Below are 17,646 nucleotides of genomic sequence, written 5' to 3'. Positions count from 1 at the left end.
TTGGTCTTGGCAATAGTTTCTTAGATAGAATGACAAAAGCTCTGGCAACAAAAGCAAAAGTGGATAAGTGAGACTATACTAAAGTAAAAAGCTTTTGGACAACAAAGGAACAAAAAATAGGGTGCAAAGTCAACCTATGGAAAAAATATGTGCAAACTATTTATCTGATAACAGGGTAATATCCAAAATATATATGATAGAGAGAACTCCCTTAACTCAACAGCAAAAATCCCCAAATAGCCATATTAAAGAAATCGCAAAGGAATTAAATAGTCTTTTCTAAAAAGAAAACAGGTATATGGGAAGAGGATCAATGTCATTAATCACGAGGAAAATGCCCATCAGAACCCCTAGGAGATATCATAATGGACCTCTAATATAGCTATTATCAAATACACACACACACACACACACACACACACACACACACACACCAGTAAGTGTTGAAAAAAATAAAAACAAAGAAAATGGAACCTTTGCACACACTTGGGAACATAAACAGTCAGAGCCTTTAAGGAAAACAGTGCAGAGTTGCCTCAAAAAATTTAAACTAGAACTACCACTAGATCCATAAATCCCATTGCTAGGTAGATATCCAAAAGAATTGAAATCAGTATCTCAAAGAAATGATTGCAACCTCATGTTCACTTCAGCATTATTCACAATAGCCAAGATGTGGGAACAAATGTTCACTGACAAGTGAATGGGTAAAGAAAATGTAGTATATACATACAATGGAACATCACTAGCCTTTAAAAAGAAGGAAATCCTGCTATCTGCAGAAACAAACCTTAAGGACATTATGCTAAGTTAAACAAACCTATAAAAGGACAGATATTACATGAGTCCATTTATTTTAATTATTAGTAATAGTCAAAAACACATAAAAGTAGCAAGTAGAATGGTGGTTACCAGGAGTTGGTGGTAGATACTATTCAGCTGCATAAAATCTCAGTGATGTAATGTAACTAAGTTCTACAGATACATCGTACTTGTAGTTAACAATACTGTGTTGCACACATAATATATAACTGGAGCATATAACTAGGAAAGATGAAAAGTTCATAAATGATGAAGCTTTGATTCAGAGTAAGAAATCCAAATGATTCCAATAATAATTATTTGTTTAATGTCCATGCTTCAAATGACTAATCTATAAAAATAATCCCAATACATACCAGAAATGTTCATCGATGATGTGTATAAGTCTGAGCCAAAAATATTTTAGAACAAATCTTCCATGAATTTAAGAAAAGAACACTGGCATGTCACAAAAAAAGTGCACAGGAGAACCTAGATGATGACAACCCTACATGAACCATGCAAACCATCTGCTGACTTTTTATACATTGGGTCATCAAAGACCAGAAAAAAATTTTGAAAGAGTCAAAAACAACACGTTCCAGCCTGATTAACTTAATTCTACCTCTTTTAAACATTGATAAGGTGGCCCATCTGGGATATCGGGCAGTGATTTTCCTTAGGACTGCCAAGCCCAACCTCATTTAATAAAGAAAAATAATGCATACCTGCATCAGATCCACACATTGGCTTTATGTACATGTCATTCAAAACTGGAAATGAATTACAATGGTTCTAATCTCCTAATTTTCTTTTTACCTGAAGAGTGTTCAGTGGCATTTTATCAGTAAAGATATCACAGTACAGAACATAATATATTCTGTTTTTATCATGTATCACCAAAAGGGGTCTGGATGGTAATTTTATTCTTGTAACACATGGAATAAGACCCGAAAAACTTGGAAACATGAAAAAAAAAAACCTGCCAAAGTGTTGAAACAAAGAACTGAATTTAGCAACAAGTTTTAGTTCCACATGAACTTAACAAAGGGTACACAGTAATTTATAAAGCTCATTGGAGAGAAACAAAACCTTCCACAGGAATTAGATGAAAAATACTTAGAATTAAAGATATCCCTTTAAAAATATATGTGTGTGTGTGTGTGTGTGTGTGTGTGTGTGTGTGTCTGTATTATATATATAATACACACAAAAAAAATCTTGCTGGCACAGTGGCATATGCCTATAATCCCAGGGGCTCAGGAGGCTGAGGCAGGTGGATCTCAAATTCAAAGCCAGCCTCAGCAAGGTGCTAAGCAACTCAGTGAGACCCTGTTTCTAATAAAATTCAAAATTGGACTGGGGATGTGGCTCAGTGGTTGAGTACCCCTGAGTTCAATCCCTGGTATAAAAAAAAAATGAATATATACAAAATCTGAAAATGCTTTATAATCTGAAATAATGGCAAAAAATCTCTGGGCAAAGGCATTGAACAAGTTAATACGTGTTTACATTGTAAACAGTTACAATGGTTTTCAAAGATGAAAAAACTGCACAAGTGCCTAATTCAGATTTATAAATATTTTTCAAATGCTTAGTAAGATGCTAAAAAGTGTCATAGCTGGCAGGTTTCATGTAAAGATTCAAAGATAAAGATGTGGTCCCTGCCCTTGAGTGATGAAGTCCAGTGATTGTTAATGTGGCCATTGGTCATTATGACCAAGGCCCTGTGGGTGATGATACCTCAGAACAAAGACAGAAACCCTGGAGCTGCACCTGCTCCCTTCACCACCACAGGGCCCCCAACTAAGAGTCTGGCCTTCCTCAGCTGTCTTGAGGCATTTACTCAGGCCATGAGGGCATCAGGGATGCAAGTGAAAGAAGATGCTAAAGAAAGAGAGGAAGAAATATATGTGTGGCCCAGGATGCTGGCCAACCGAAAAAGGAGGTAGGACCTGATGGAAAGTTGTAGTTTAGGACATCTGGAGGGAGGAGGTGTTCCAGTCTCCCTAAGTTTGATGCTTTTAGATGGCCAAAGAAAGGACACGTTAGAGGGATGCTATCCATGAGGATATGGATGTGAGGCCAGCTCTGGAGCCACTGTACTGAGGAGAAAGGACAAAGAGATGGCCTCCTTACTAGTGCTTGTTCCAGCTGCACCCAAAATGCCTCTCCTTTCTTACATAAAAGGTCTTAAAAAACCAGAAAGTAAAGAAGAAAAAAAATAGTACTCACATATTAAAAATTGAAATGGTGAAAGAACAGGTTATTAAACCTCCAAAAATATTTGCTTTCCTTACACAATTGATTTCCACTTACTAACATGAAAATTTAAGAATCATTGTATCTAGAGAGAAAACCAGTACTGGCTTCAAATGTGTTTAAACAGACACACTTGGCACAGGCAGAGGCAAAATATACTTTATAAAATGTATTCTACTAAAAATAGGGCATATTCCTCCTAAGCAAAAGCAGTTGTCATGAGTGAAACTAAATATTAAATGTATATTTTGATAGCTGATATATTTTTCTATCCACACACAACAAATACATTTTAAAAAATTATAAAGCCTTTTCTTGGTATGAACTGCTCCCTCATGAATCAATAAATTGATATAGTTGCTTCTGAATAGGCAACCATTTTATTTATGAATCAAGAGCTGGTTCAAATTACCTAAATTAGCTTTCTACCCTAACATAAATTCACTGCCTACAATTTTTCGTCACTCAGATATATCTAAAACCTTCCAATTCTCTACTTCAATTAATGCCATATCAATAACAAAAAGTGATCCAGAACCCTGAAGTTTCACTATGGTTTGTATTTTTCTATATTCAATTTTTTTAGTGGGAAAATATGTCAAATTACATTTGTAACACATTAATCCTTGCCTATAGGTTTCATAATAAGGTCCTTTAACTGAGCTTATTCATATGGGGATATAATAGGCCCAGTAGGTATTTTATTTACATATGTATGTATATATACTCATATATACACATATACATATATATACACATATGTTTTAGTTGTAGATGGACACAATACTTTTTTTCATTTACATATATTTTTACGTGGTATAGAGATTGAACCCAGTACCTCACACATGCTAGGCAAGCACTCTACCACTGAGCTACAGTTTCAGCCCCCCATAGGTATTTTAATAAAAGAAAATAAATATCCTTTAGGTTTCACATCTGAAAACCCTTTTACTATCACTCTGTTTCATGACTAATAATGTAATAATTCAATCTCCACAGAGCCATCATTTTTGTCAATCATTGTTATAAATACCCGGATTGCGAAATATACTAAATAAATCTGAAAACAAATCCCATACATATTATTAGGACTTCATTATGAACCCAATAGAAGTAGCCTTGACACATGACTGACCCTTAGATTAGATGATAGACTGATGCAGCTATAAATGATTTATAACTTAACACCTAACTAAAAGAACAGTTGCTATTTGACATCTTAATATTGTAGAAATATTATGCTCCATGCCTTAACTTACTAAAACATTTGCTAAGATTGAGTTCTATTCTTTGATATTTTTTCATGGAGGTTTGCAAAGCCCACCAAAGGTTCTATTTGATTAGGGCACAGATCATAAGGACTTCCCAGCATGAAAGATTAGAGAACCTAGGGACATATCTGTGCACTCAGAGAAAGACTCTGCACCTAGGCACTCCAGCATCACTAAAATAAAACACTCTTCCCATAATTATGGTTCTTCTTTCATGGTTCCATTCCCCAGCAACCAGGAGCAACTCCTAAATCATTTCTGACTTTTCCATGTTTCCCACCTGGGACAAAGACACTCCTTCACAGCACCATGACAACCATACCAGCCACGCAAGCACTTGGGTTCCTGCAGGAAAACGAAAATGCTGAAAGGAAGCCGGGAGATAAAGGCTTACTATTCCTTGTTTCCCGCTGGTAGGAAGTAATTACAAAAATTACTTTAACACAAAGCTTCTGGTGAATGAATAGTTTGTAATTTGAGGGGAGAAGCTGAAGGGCCTAGGGATTAAATAAAAAATATGAAAAGCTGAATGATGTCATGCTATCGTACAGTCTCCCTCCCCCCAAAGCAGACGGCCTAACGTGAGCTTCTTAATGAAGACAATGTAAGCATTCTTGAGAGATGGTCAGCAGTATATTTTTTTTTATTTGAGTTTTAGACAAATGACTGATTTAATAGCGGAGGTAAACTTTATGAATCTATGTTGTTACCCATTAAAATTTCAAAAATAAGAGCCAAGTAAAAAATAATTTTGTCCAAATTGAAAATGCCAAAAATGGATGTGATTTCCATAACCCTACAGCAGACATCAGAGAAGAAAGCAAAGTAAATTCTCCCACTGTGATGAACTAGACAAGTTTATGTTTGTTGTCTAACTAAAAGATAGTGCCAGACACTGATTGTGCTCATGTAATGAACACCTGTTGGTTCATACTGACCAGGATTTTCACTGTCCAATGTAAAAGTGCTTTAGATCTCACTTTGGAAACAGTAAATCTTCAAAAGCAGAGCACTGCATCTCTGATTTTACTAGTTACTTCAGTGTATTTCTAAACAGCTCTTCAAATTTTTTGCACAGCTCAAAAGAATACAGCTTTCCTTTTAAGAGTCAAGGAAAGAGAAATCTGCTATATATTGAATTGGTTAAGATTTTTTTCCTCTTGTTGGAACACATCATACATTCTATCATCAGGTTCAAAGCTGTGACTTTTATTAGAAACTCAGATGAATATTTTTAGGAGATGGGGAATGAAAATACATGTTTGCATCTGACCAAGATCAAGAGCATAGGGTTCCTGAGTGTAGTAAAAATACCAATTTTTTAAATAGCGGAGGTGAACTTTATGAATCTAGTATTAGAATTCTAGTATTACTTTTGTTTCTTAGGGCATAGCTTCCTCCTCACCTATAGTGGTAAGTAACAAATGCCTTTCATGTACCTCCAATACTTTGCCATGTGCACTTTCAGATGCTGTGACACAGTTGGGAACAAGAGCACAGAAAGTCAAGCAGAGACATTCCAAGCACCTGCAAAGCAATACCTGACACCTGCCTCCCAAGCTAATCTCTACTCATCCCTACTACAAACGTATGTAAGGTATTCAATGTTATTCATGTAAAGCCCCTGGACAGGATTACGAAAATACATTATGCATTTTTCAATTTGCTTGCTATTCCAATAGATCATCAAGTTTATTCTAAAATCATACCCACCTGTCAGCTTCCAACAAACCTATTTCTGTTGCTGTTTTTATATACCTTAATTCTAGAAAGAAAATTCTCAAGTACTACAGGTTAGAATTCTGAGTGATCTTTGATTACTTCTCCTCTTCCCCTGCCCCCACCCTCGAGGTCGTCTCCATCACAAACCTTCATAATTTCAGTGTTTATTTCAATCTCTGTTCAATATGGCTCCATCATTCCATCCCCTCTACTTATCCAGTTCAATTCCTAATCTGTTTTAACTTAGAACATTCACAACAAAGTAAACAGCTAAATCTATGGTATTTCGTAGCAGCTTTACTGTCAAAGCAAGAAATATAGCCAGGCAAGCACTATGATAACTAGCAAAATATGACAGAGTATCATAGGGGCCCACTAACAAAACCCCACAGGGTAAGGAATGGCTTGCTTATAATCAATATTTCTTCTGATGACTTGCTGTCAGAAAAAAAAATATGAAGACATGGTTCTCAATGCATTTCTTTCTAGGTAAGCCTTAGCTCAAGTATCTCATTCCTCTTACTACAACTCACTGAAGACTCATATGTCTCCTAAAATAACATCTTGAAACAGAGGAATGTGAGAAATTTAGTACTTGAACTTCTGAATTGGGATTTGCCCTCAAGAAGTTACATTTCTAATGTATATGGTGGTCACAGTTTAAGACTCTCAAAGAAGGTAAACTGATGTTACCCATAACATAATTCAATTAAAATTTCTTAAGTAATAAAATAAAAAAAAACATTAAGTTTGCATTAAAGTTCATCTTGGAACATTTATTTAAGAGAACTGAGGGCCTCTATTTTGGTTCAAGATTGAAGGTAACTGAGAGTTAACAAAGGAATTCCATTTATTTTGACCCATGGCCAATGAAAATTAAAAACCTTTCCAAAATGTGTTACTCTTTGGCCAACTGTTACCATAAGGCAATCCTCTTTTCATGACTGAAGAACAAAAGTCTTTAGTGTCTGCATTCTTACAAATAACCCTTACTGTAAACTGAACATGTTCATGCTACTGGAACTGATATTTTTAATAATTTCCTATAATAATGTTCCAATTTTCCTTAATCCCATGTGATCCTTTTAAAGTTATACATCTTGACTATAAAATTTTCCCTATTCCATTATCTAAAAATACAATAGGTATTAAAATAATGTCTTGTGATTTCCTTATTTCACAGAAAAAGTAATTTCTCCCTTTTGTAAATATCACAGCAATAAAAAGTAACAGGACTAATATTTACAGATATAGATACCTTCAGGAATTGATACAGAGTACATCCTGGTGGACCTGTAGTTATGACAGATGGAGCAACAGGAGGACAGCCACAGTGTCCGAAATGGTTTCAAAATTATTATTCACAGTGAGCCTGTGTAGTTCATTCCAGTTCTGTTACACCAGAATGACTTAAGTTAAGCACATATTTTATAACATTGCATTTATTAACATAGTTCTTTTTCTTCAAAACAGATATTTCTCAAAAATGTTCAGGCTATATTTATTTTAAAGATCTTTTACTGGATAAAGGGGATAAAGATGGACATTACATACTGCTCAAGGGAACCATACAAGATCTATTCCATTAGTGCAGCTGATGAAGGGAAGCCAGTAGTATTTGAAAATCAAACTAATAACTACATAGCAAATCACAAAAGGTAATCTGTGAGCCAAATTAATGCTCTAATTAAAACTGTCTCTATACCTCATATGTTCTTCAAGGAAATTTCCTGAATTCAGAAAGTTGGGCAGGCAAAAGAAATATAGATTTAGTAAAAAATATAAATTCCTAAGTTTTCTTTCTTTTCCACAAAGGAAACTTCCGTAAGTAACATATAAGACAATCTTCTTAATGTTGACTTATTTTCAGATTTCATTAGGAAAAAAAAAATAGAAAATTTCCATGTGCCATAGTTCACTTTATTGGCTCCAGCCTATTTTGAGAAAAAATTCTACTATTCTACAGAATTCTCCTTCTAGTAGTACAAAGTTTTGCAAAACAAACTATAAAGTCAAAGAGTTTAATTACTTTCAAATGTAGCTATCACAGTAGTCTTAAAACACAGATCTCTGTTGTGCCACTATATGTCATTTAAGATCTTATAAAAATAACACTAATAATGCATAGCTTAGATAGTTCTGGAAATCATAAATATTTTCAAATTTTAACATAAGTTAGTTAAAAACATTTTAAAATAAAACTTTAAAAAGTAATCATGAAAACATATTGGAGATATACTAATACACTGGAATAAAATAATACCCATCAAATATGCTCATGCATTTTAAAAAGAAAAGTCATATTTCATGATATATAAACTTATTTTGCCACGTGCACATTACAAAAGAGTACATGACAATTATATTCTCTATACTCATGATGGGAGGGTCGTTTTCATTGTATCTTAAAATGTTTAATTATAAAGTCTAGTCAGAGATTCCTACCTCTGTAATGGTGGAAGTCTTTGGACATGTCTATGGGCGCCCGCTCTACTGCTGATCTCTTGTAGACAACATGAATCCTTCCTTTTTCTTCTTCCATCTGCTTACCTCTTTCCAAAGGCTCAATGAAATATTCTTCATTCTCACTTTTTATCATTCCAGCCTAGAGAAAACATAAAATGTTAATTTAAAAAAAGAAGTACTATCATTTTCAGCTCACAAGTATATCTTTTTAAATGGCAAGAATATAATTTGGGAAAACTATATTTTTTTCTTTCCACATTTGGCTATAAATTTAAAATGGTTAACCTATTAAGTATCAGTAATACACATAAGGTATAAATTCAAATATGACACGAATGAAAAATCATACAAGGTAGAATACAAAATTTACATAAGAATAAAAAAATCATACTATGTATCTATTTCCTCAGACTGCAAAAGAAATATATTTATATTCTACATATTATTTTATTCACAAAAGAAATCTTATGGAATTTCATTTCATCTCTAATTTCCCATAATAACCTATCATGGAGCTGCTGTCCATGCATGTTAAGGATGTTTGTTAACTCACATTTATACTACCTTAATCCATCTTCATGATTACACACACACACACACACCCCACATTACATTTTTCCTCTTCAGCCACATTTGTTTACACTGAAAAACCTATCCGTTCTCTCCCATTCCTTCCATCTGGATTGGCTGTATTTTCCCAATCCTACTTCATCTTTTTAATTAGTCAGAAATCAACAAAACTATATCCAGTGCTATAGTTGAAAACAAATGATTTTGTGTAAAAAGTGTTCTTCCTTAAATATCAAAAACCACATTAAAGTCAAGAAGTTGCAGCCAATACTTCCACTTTAAAGGTCATACAGTAACCTGTAGTGTTAATTTAAAAATCAACACATTTACTTGAAAACAAAATTGAGGAAGCAATGTGTTACTATGTAAATTGGAATTTACCTTGAAAAGATATATCAAATTTTAAGTAAAGTATAATTTTTTCCTAAGGCCCCTAATTTATTCTGTGTTTTCACATATGAGGCCAGAGACTCTTATGGAACACAGGCAAGGGAAGCGTTTCTCACCACTTCTAAGTATGGTACTAATGTCTCTGTCATTAGAGTGTCAACACAGAGATGAAAGGTAACCACCCTTATCAAAAAGTAAATATTTCCAGCAATAAAAAAGACTGAGCCTATATCTTTTTTTTTGCATACAAATCTATCCCCTCCTTGCTCTTCTCACTTCTACCACCATCTGTGCTCTACTCCTGCTCCTCCTGTGTTCATCTCACAGGGACAGTTTTAGAAGTTATGGCTTCTCCATATGCCACTTCTATACCTTCCCTGATGCATGTACATATAAAGAGAAAACATGGCTGAGGCTCTCCACCGTACTTGGTGCTACGTTCTGAACCACTACTGGACTTCACATTTAAAAAACCAACTGAGTTAGTAGCATTCAAAAATAATGCTGGTCTTCCAAAGGCACACTCCAATATTTGCGGGGTCTTTTCTCTCATTTGTTTAATTTTTTTAACCTACAACTGCACTGTGAAATGCAGTGCTTTTCACTTGTGGCATGATTAATTCTTCCCTGCTCAGTGTTGTTCCTACTGTCAAGAGACTCGTATCCCCTGTAAATGCAATTTCCACCATTTCTCTCATGCTTTACAAGTTCTATTTTAATCTCTTCATCATTATGGTCATAATTTTATGGCTCTTATTATCAGAAATTTCAATTCTCATGGTTTTTGCCCTTGTTCAGTATGAATGGGTCAATAATGTCCAAAAAACACACCCATACTAAACACAAAGACAGTAAACATAGAACAAGTTAATAAAACACTAAAAGGTTCGGTTTCTGTTTTAGCAGGAAGAATTAATTGGCTTTATTTTAGAGAATATAAATCTACTGATATACATAATTGAATTTTTTAAGTTGATGGGCATTAAAATGTTATGGTTTAGATATGAGGAGTTCCTCAAAAGCTCACGTGTGAGACAATGCAGGAGTGTTTGTATATTTGTAGGTGAGATGGTTAGATTGTGAGAGCTGTAACTCAATCAGTGGATTAACCCACTAATATGGATTAAGTAGGTAGTAATTTAGGCATGTGGGGTTTGGCTGAAGGTGGCAAGTCACTGGGGACATGCCTTTGGGGTTTGGACTTTGTCCCTAGTGAGCAGAGCTCTCTCTGCTTCCTAGTTGCTGTGTCCTGAGCTGATTTTGTCCACCATACCCTTTCACCATGATGTTCTGCTTTTCCTTGGACCCAGAGCAATGGAGTCAGCCAACCATAGACTGAACCTCTGAAACCATGAACCAAAAGAAACCTTCCTCCTTTAAGTTGTTCTTGTCAGGTCTTTTGGTCACAGCAACACAAAGCTGACTAAAATAATCTGCATGGGAATTTCGTTATTCATCATTATTCTAATCCTTTCTTGGCCCCAAATCCATTCAGTTGCTGTATTTTGCAGTCTTCTACACTCTTCTCCCAACCTTCTTTTCCACTAATGCTTTCTTAGTTAGATGCTCATCGTTGTTCATTTGAGTTACACAAACTCACTACTTTGAGACTTTTTGTAGTTTCTATCAATTTTCCGAGATGAGTTCCTGACTCTGGGTAGAAATAGAGCCACTGAAACAGCAGCTTTGAGCAAGCACAACCTACTTAAAATAGTGAGCCCGTGTGCCTTCTGAAAACACTTCTCCATACCATCTACGCAAACGCTCGACTCTCAGACCCCATGATGTTACATTCCCTCCTAGATCACAGGTAAAACAAAATCTAATAAAATTAAACACCTCCCTAAGAAATCAAAACATATTTAAGTCAGGTTGAGGCAGTATCAGTGGTAAGGCAAGAGACAGGGGCTATGGTTTAGACAGGTCTGAGTATGTTTCCAGAGGCTCATATGCTGGAAGCTTGGTTCCCAATACAACAGCATTTAGCAGTCGTGGGTCTCTAAGAGGCAAAGTCAACTGGAAGTGGAATGGGACCGGGGGCAAACCCCTCAGGAGGGGTTAATGTAGTTTTTAGAGAATCAAGTTGTTCTTAAGAAAGCAGATTGTTTTCTTAATGTGAGGTACCCCATGTGCTTGGCCCTCTCTGATCTCAGCAATTTCCCTTTCTGTTTCTCTACCATGCTATGAGACAGGTGCTATGGTTTAAAGCTAAATAAATCTCTTTGCTTTTTAAAGTACCCAATGTCAGGTATTTTGCTAGAGCAAAACAACACAAACTAAGACACTTGGCACATGACCTCCAATAACTCAATGGGTAAGAAATATGAGAGTCAGTACTTATTTATTACTGTAAGCAAAGCTTAATGAAAAAAGTACTGCACTAGACATCAGAGAAAATAAGAAATACAAGATTTAGCTCATCCTCCCTCCAGTTGATTAAATCTAGTATAATAAATACATGCCTGAAGGTATTCAATGGGGTATGCTATGGAAAGTCCAGAAAGTGAGTGATACTAATACTAGAGTTGAGAATCAAATGCAGTAAGATTTTTCCCCCTTTCATAATCTCACTACACAGAGCAGAATATCAGTAAAACATAATGATGCTTTATCCACAATTATATAGTATCTATTTCAACCAGAATTTCCATGGAACACATCGCAATAAACTTTAATGTTGGCAACTGCTATTGTTGACAAGTCTCAGTCTTCACTTTGACCTTTCAAATATTATATCAATCTGGACTAATCAGGATGTGATTAACAAATGGGCTGAGCACATCAGGCTCAAAACATCAGTGCTTCTTCTTTCGTGCTCAAATGAAGACTCAGGATCAGGTCCGCTGGGCTGGATCCTGCTCCAGTTAGGTGTGAGGGTCCAGTCTGACAGTGGTTCTGCCATTTCCATATGGGTCCAAAGTCTGCCCATTCAGCAGGAAAAAGGAGGAAGCCCATGGGAGACTTTTACGAGCCAGTCCTCGTCATGATATTTACAAGTTCTGTACTCCCTGGGTAGGATACAGTTACATGGCTCACAGCCAACTGTGAAGAGGGCCAGGAAATGTAATCTGGCTGTATGCCCAGGGAGAAGAGGCAAACACATTTTGATGAACAGATGGAAGTCTCAACCTCAAATAAGCTCATGTCATTCTCTTGCTTAAAACACTTCAATTGCTTCCCATTGCCCTTAAAACCACAATCATTACCACAGCCTTCTAGGTCCTGCATTATGTGGCCCTGCCCACCAGCCTTGAGAAGTGTACTCTGGCTGCACTCATGTGGCCCCAGATGTAGAACCCCGCTGCAGTTCTGTTTTGCCTTTGATAGTCTCAGGTGCCTTGTAGCCCCAAACCTTTGCAATGCTATTTTTTCTGCTTAGAGGCCCCATTCCCACCATGCTACACTTTCCTTAGCTGGCTATTTTATATTCTCTGGGTCTCACCTAACCTGTTACTTCTTTGAAAGTGATTTTCTCTCCCCATCACCCCACAGAAAGTAGGTGCTTCATCTAAATCAGGGACCATTTTAACTAACCATTCTGATTAGGAGCAATATGTTCTTTTCTTTCATGGTCCTTAGCATAAATTTCAGGGTTGTGCTTATCTGCATGTTAATAATTATTCTTCTCAGCCTCCCAGTACTATCAGCTCCTGAGATGAACATGTTCATCTTAATCAGTCTTTGAATCCTTAAGCAGAAGCACAATTGCTGGAACAAAATTTGTATTCAATAAATTCTTGATGGATAAACTACATGAATGAATGGTATAAATGAGAGGCTGAGAAATTTTTAGAGACTTAACAATAGTTTTCCAAATTTGGGAGGCTCGCTATGCTGGTGACATGAGGTAAGAGAGTTCAGCTGGAGCTGACATCTAAACTTCATGGCACACCTGAGGACAGTGAGTGAGTGTATTGGGGCACTCTGGGAAGAAGGATGTGAGGAGCCATAGCCTTAAGTGCTAATATTAACAGGAAAAATAAAAAAATATGATCACACAGCCTAGAAAAAGGGTCTGTGTTCAATTTTCTGATTATTAAGTACCAGATGGAAGACGAGACAACAAGAGGCCAAAATAACAGTCCAGGTGGCAGAAGTGGCAATGGGAAGAGAAAGAGGGAAGAGAAAGAAGGGACAAATTTTAGTGTGATTTCAGGAAATAAAAAAGGTGCCTTTCAAAGTGTAAGCTCATTTACTCAGGACCCTGTGACATCCACCCTTCTCACTCAGTTTGGGAATCAGAATTCCTTCAAGTTCCTTTGAGGATATCTGCCCTCCACCTTCAGGTCTCCCTCTCCTCTCACTCTGCCCTTGCCAGCTCCTGTCTAGCCACAAGGGCTCCCTGCCGATCCTTGGGTGGCCCAGACATGTCCCTCTTCTCTTCAAGGCCTTTGCACTGGCTCTTTACTTAGAACTCTCTTCCCTGGGACTACAGAGGCCTAACTCATACAACCTCTTCTAAATCCTTGGTTATGTTTAACTTATCAAAAAAGCACTCCTGACTACCCACCTGCTTCCCCAGCTCAGCATACCAGATTTTTCCCTCTTCTACTGTTTTCACCCATGTAGTCCCTCTAAACTTCTAGACAGCATAACAACTTATCAAGTTCATTGTTCACTGAGCATCGGTTCCCTACCCCCTTCCCTTCTAGTCTGGAATTACATTTGGTCCATTTTGTTCACTTTGTATCCCAAATGTCTAAAACAGTACCTGGCACAAACCAGATCCTCAATGAGTAAGTTCTAAATGAACAAAGAAAAAATGAGGAAGGAAAAGACAAAGGTGCAATCCAAGATCTCTCCTAAATTTTGAAGATGGGTGACTAGGAAATAATGCTTTCCTTCATGGAAACTGAAAAACCAAAAGGGAAAGCAGGATGGCAGGAAGAAGGGGTTAAGCCATTTGGTTTTAACCATGTTCATCTGAAGTCATGTTGCAATGTTCCAACAATCAGTGGAGAAATGCAGGAATGTGATTCATAAAAATGCCCATAACCACAAATACATTGAATTTGAAAAGTATCTTCTCAGAAGCAATAACTAAAGCTGTTAAAAGAAATGAACTTTTCTGTTTTCATGCATTGTCAAATTATATTAAATTAAAATTAAGAAAAAGAAATGAAGAATAACAGTTCATAAAGAGATTTGTGGGAAGGCCAATAGAAAACCTTAGAAAATGTCCACATATCCTTAGGAAATTACCACATAGAAAATTCCTAAAATCTCAGCTTTGAACAACAACCTACAAGGCCTCAAATGGCTTGGCCCTGTCCACTTTTCTGGCTTGCACTAACTCTCCACCTTGCTTCTTTATGCTCCACCCCATAGGGCCTAGAATCACTGAACTACCCCAACTGAGGAACTTAGCTTCCCCTTCATTCTGTCTTGTCTTTGTTGCTTTAAGACATTAACTAAAAGACTGTCATCTTTTGGAACATTAAGCTCCATGTTGACATGGCTTTGTCATATTCACTATTGTGACATTCCAGGTTGTAGAACAGTACCTGGCTGTAGATAGGTAACTGCTAGTTGAAAGGGATGGGGAAAAAATATATAAGACAAGGACAAGTGGAATAAAAAGAAACAGGGAGAGAGAGGAGAAGGACCTACAAGAGTGTTAGGGTACCTAAGCAGCATAGAGTTTTACCAAAGTATAGTAAATGCAGTAAAGAAGATGCAAAGTATGAATGAAGAATGTGAAGAAACTAGATAAGAGTGATTAATCAGAATAGTGGAGGCTAAAAGGATATTACAGAGTTATAGAAATAGCAGGTGGTAAATTCACACCTAGAATATATTCTTAGCCATTAAAAGTAGATGCTTCTGTAGCTCTTCCCACCACACTGGGAAGATTTTTCTCCCTCAGTAGTTACCAAAACTGGAAGGACTATTTAAAAAGTACCTGTTTCTTCAGACAAGACTGACCCATGCATATTTAATAGGGGAAACTCACTTCAGTACTAACACTGAAGGTTCTTTTATCCACTAAGGTACTCATGTAGGTCATCACCCACTCAACGAATGTTTTTGGAAGTTCTAAGACCATGCATTGTCACACCCTAATATTAAATAACTCACACTCTGTCCTCAGGCCCCCCTGGTTTTATTTCACAGGATATATTTATTACATAAACAATGGAGTTACTTACAGGAATAAAACCCAATGTGTATAAAATTTAAAAAGGCAGGATCGTGGCATTCTAAGTACTAACATTATAAATAGTGCTGCCAGAAACTTTTAAATTATAACTTTAAATTATAACTTGGAAGTTTTAGAAATTTCACACATAAGTTTACATATGTTCCTAAGGGATTCTATTTAGACATACATAATCATTTTTAATTGATCGTTAATGTCACTTATGTATGATATCAAGTTGTAATATTTTATAAATTGGCCTTTATGACACAAAATCTTCCACACTTACCATTCTTATCCCATGCAACAATATGGGAAATACATATATATTTCCCTAATTATTTTCCAAACTCCAACACCGATTTTATTTTATTTTGGGGGGTATGGGGGTGGGACCAGGGATATAACCCAAAGGTGCTTTACCACTGAACTATATCCCCACTCACCCCCTCTTTAATTTTTTCTTTAATTTTGAGATAGGGTTTCACTAAGTTGCTTAGGGTCTCTGTAAGTTGCTGAGGCCGGCCTAGAACTAATCCTCCTGCCTCAGCCTCCCAAGTCATTGGGATTAAAGGTCTGCACCACCGTGCCCAGTCTCAACATTGATTTATTAAAGAAGATGCTTGTTATTCAAACCAGGATTAAGCACATTTTTTAAAGATCTGATTTAAATTCTTCATATAGATTCCTAGTCAGCATTTTGGAGGGGATATTTATAAAACAATTATTTATGCTCAAAAGCCAGCTGCATGATTCCCTTTCCATCTGGTCAACTCTTCCAAGCTCTATTGCTCAACTCAAAGACTGCCAAGAATCCAGAATTAAGTCAGATAGCCTCTGAGGACTGAAGAAATCATCCCATGGGTCATACTCTCGATTCAGTAGGAAGGATGCTCATAGCTATATTGACACCCCTTTTTAATATATTAGGTTAGATGGTCTCCTAATCCTCATCAGAGTGTAAATGGCAAATGTGAAAAATGGGTGTAGGATATTGGGAGTTTCAGATGAGATAATGTCTAGAATTTTTTTTCATAAACTACTCCTACAAGAAATGTAAAAGACTAATTTTATGTTATAATAATAAATATCAGTTACCAAGAAAAGATTAAATTGTATTTATCTTGATTTATGATGAAAAAACTCAGTCTAAAGACATTTTAAAATGTTCTTTCAAAAATTATTAAGGCATCCTTGGAAATTCTAAGCCAGATATTCTAAAAAAAAAAAAAAGAATTATACCACAGAAGCACTCCATTTTTAATTGTGACACCTAAAAGTTGTTTCACTACAGTTTTCAAATCTATTAAGAAAGGAGAACAGAATTAGGCCTTTTTTACATTCCATGAAGTATGCACAAAATGAATAATATATAACTCAGCTAAAACGTATGTATGATGTCAAGGTAATATTTTATAAATTGGCCTTTATGACACAAAGCCTTCCATAGATACCATGTTCATCATTTTATGATAAATTAGTTATAGTCTTATACTAAGTCAATACACAGAAAAGCAGAAGATAACAAAATAATGTTATATTAGTGTGTGTGAGAGACAATAATTGCAAGTATCACATTCAAAAAAAACTATCATCATACCTTAATGGTATAATAACATCTTGGTAACTACTCTTCCAATGTGCTCCTCAAACACTTATCCTATCAGTGTGCCAAGCAAACATATTGTCTTATTCCTATATCATTATTAGAATGGACAGATGGTATTATATGAAGATAATTTCTCAACTGCTCCTGACTTGCAAGGGGCATTTCAATGGTATCCCTAGATTTTCTATAGAGAAGACACTGTGGAAGGGAAAATGGTAGCAATGGGATGGAAAGTAGAGTAAGTAGTACCGATCTGAAGCTGTATTTATAAGCCAAAAACTCCATTTTTCTATTGAAAGCATTCAGATAGAGTTTAGGAAAATTCAGAGGTAGTTAAAATATCTCCTAAAGCCATTCCACTTCCTTTATGCCAAAACCAGAAGTACTTTTTATATCTTTTTATACCGGCATTTTAT

The 17,646-nt window shown here is 36.0% G+C and overlaps 1 protein-coding gene across 2 annotated transcripts in view; it reads right to left on the bottom strand.

Moving 5' to 3' along the window:
• The window catches only part of Adamts3 (ADAM metallopeptidase with thrombospondin type 1 motif 3), a 231,053-nt gene that overhangs the window by 100,594 nt on the left and 112,813 nt on the right, over positions 1-17,646 (bottom strand). For both annotated transcript variants that reach the window (XM_026402586.2, XM_026402585.2), the window contains exon 4: positions 8,502-8,661. In XM_026402586.2, coding sequence (XP_026258371.2) covers positions 8,502-8,661 — 160 coding nt within the window. The remainder of the gene's footprint in view (positions 1-8,501; positions 8,662-17,646) is intronic.

Source organism: Urocitellus parryii, chromosome 10, assembly GCF_045843805.1.
Source record: "Urocitellus parryii isolate mUroPar1 chromosome 10, mUroPar1.hap1, whole genome shotgun sequence".
In the NCBI taxonomy this organism is placed as follows: Eukaryota; Metazoa; Chordata; class Mammalia; order Rodentia; family Sciuridae; genus Urocitellus; species Urocitellus parryii.
The sequence above is the reverse complement of the archived record's forward strand: the minus strand, read 5'-3'. Positions and strand labels throughout refer to the sequence as shown.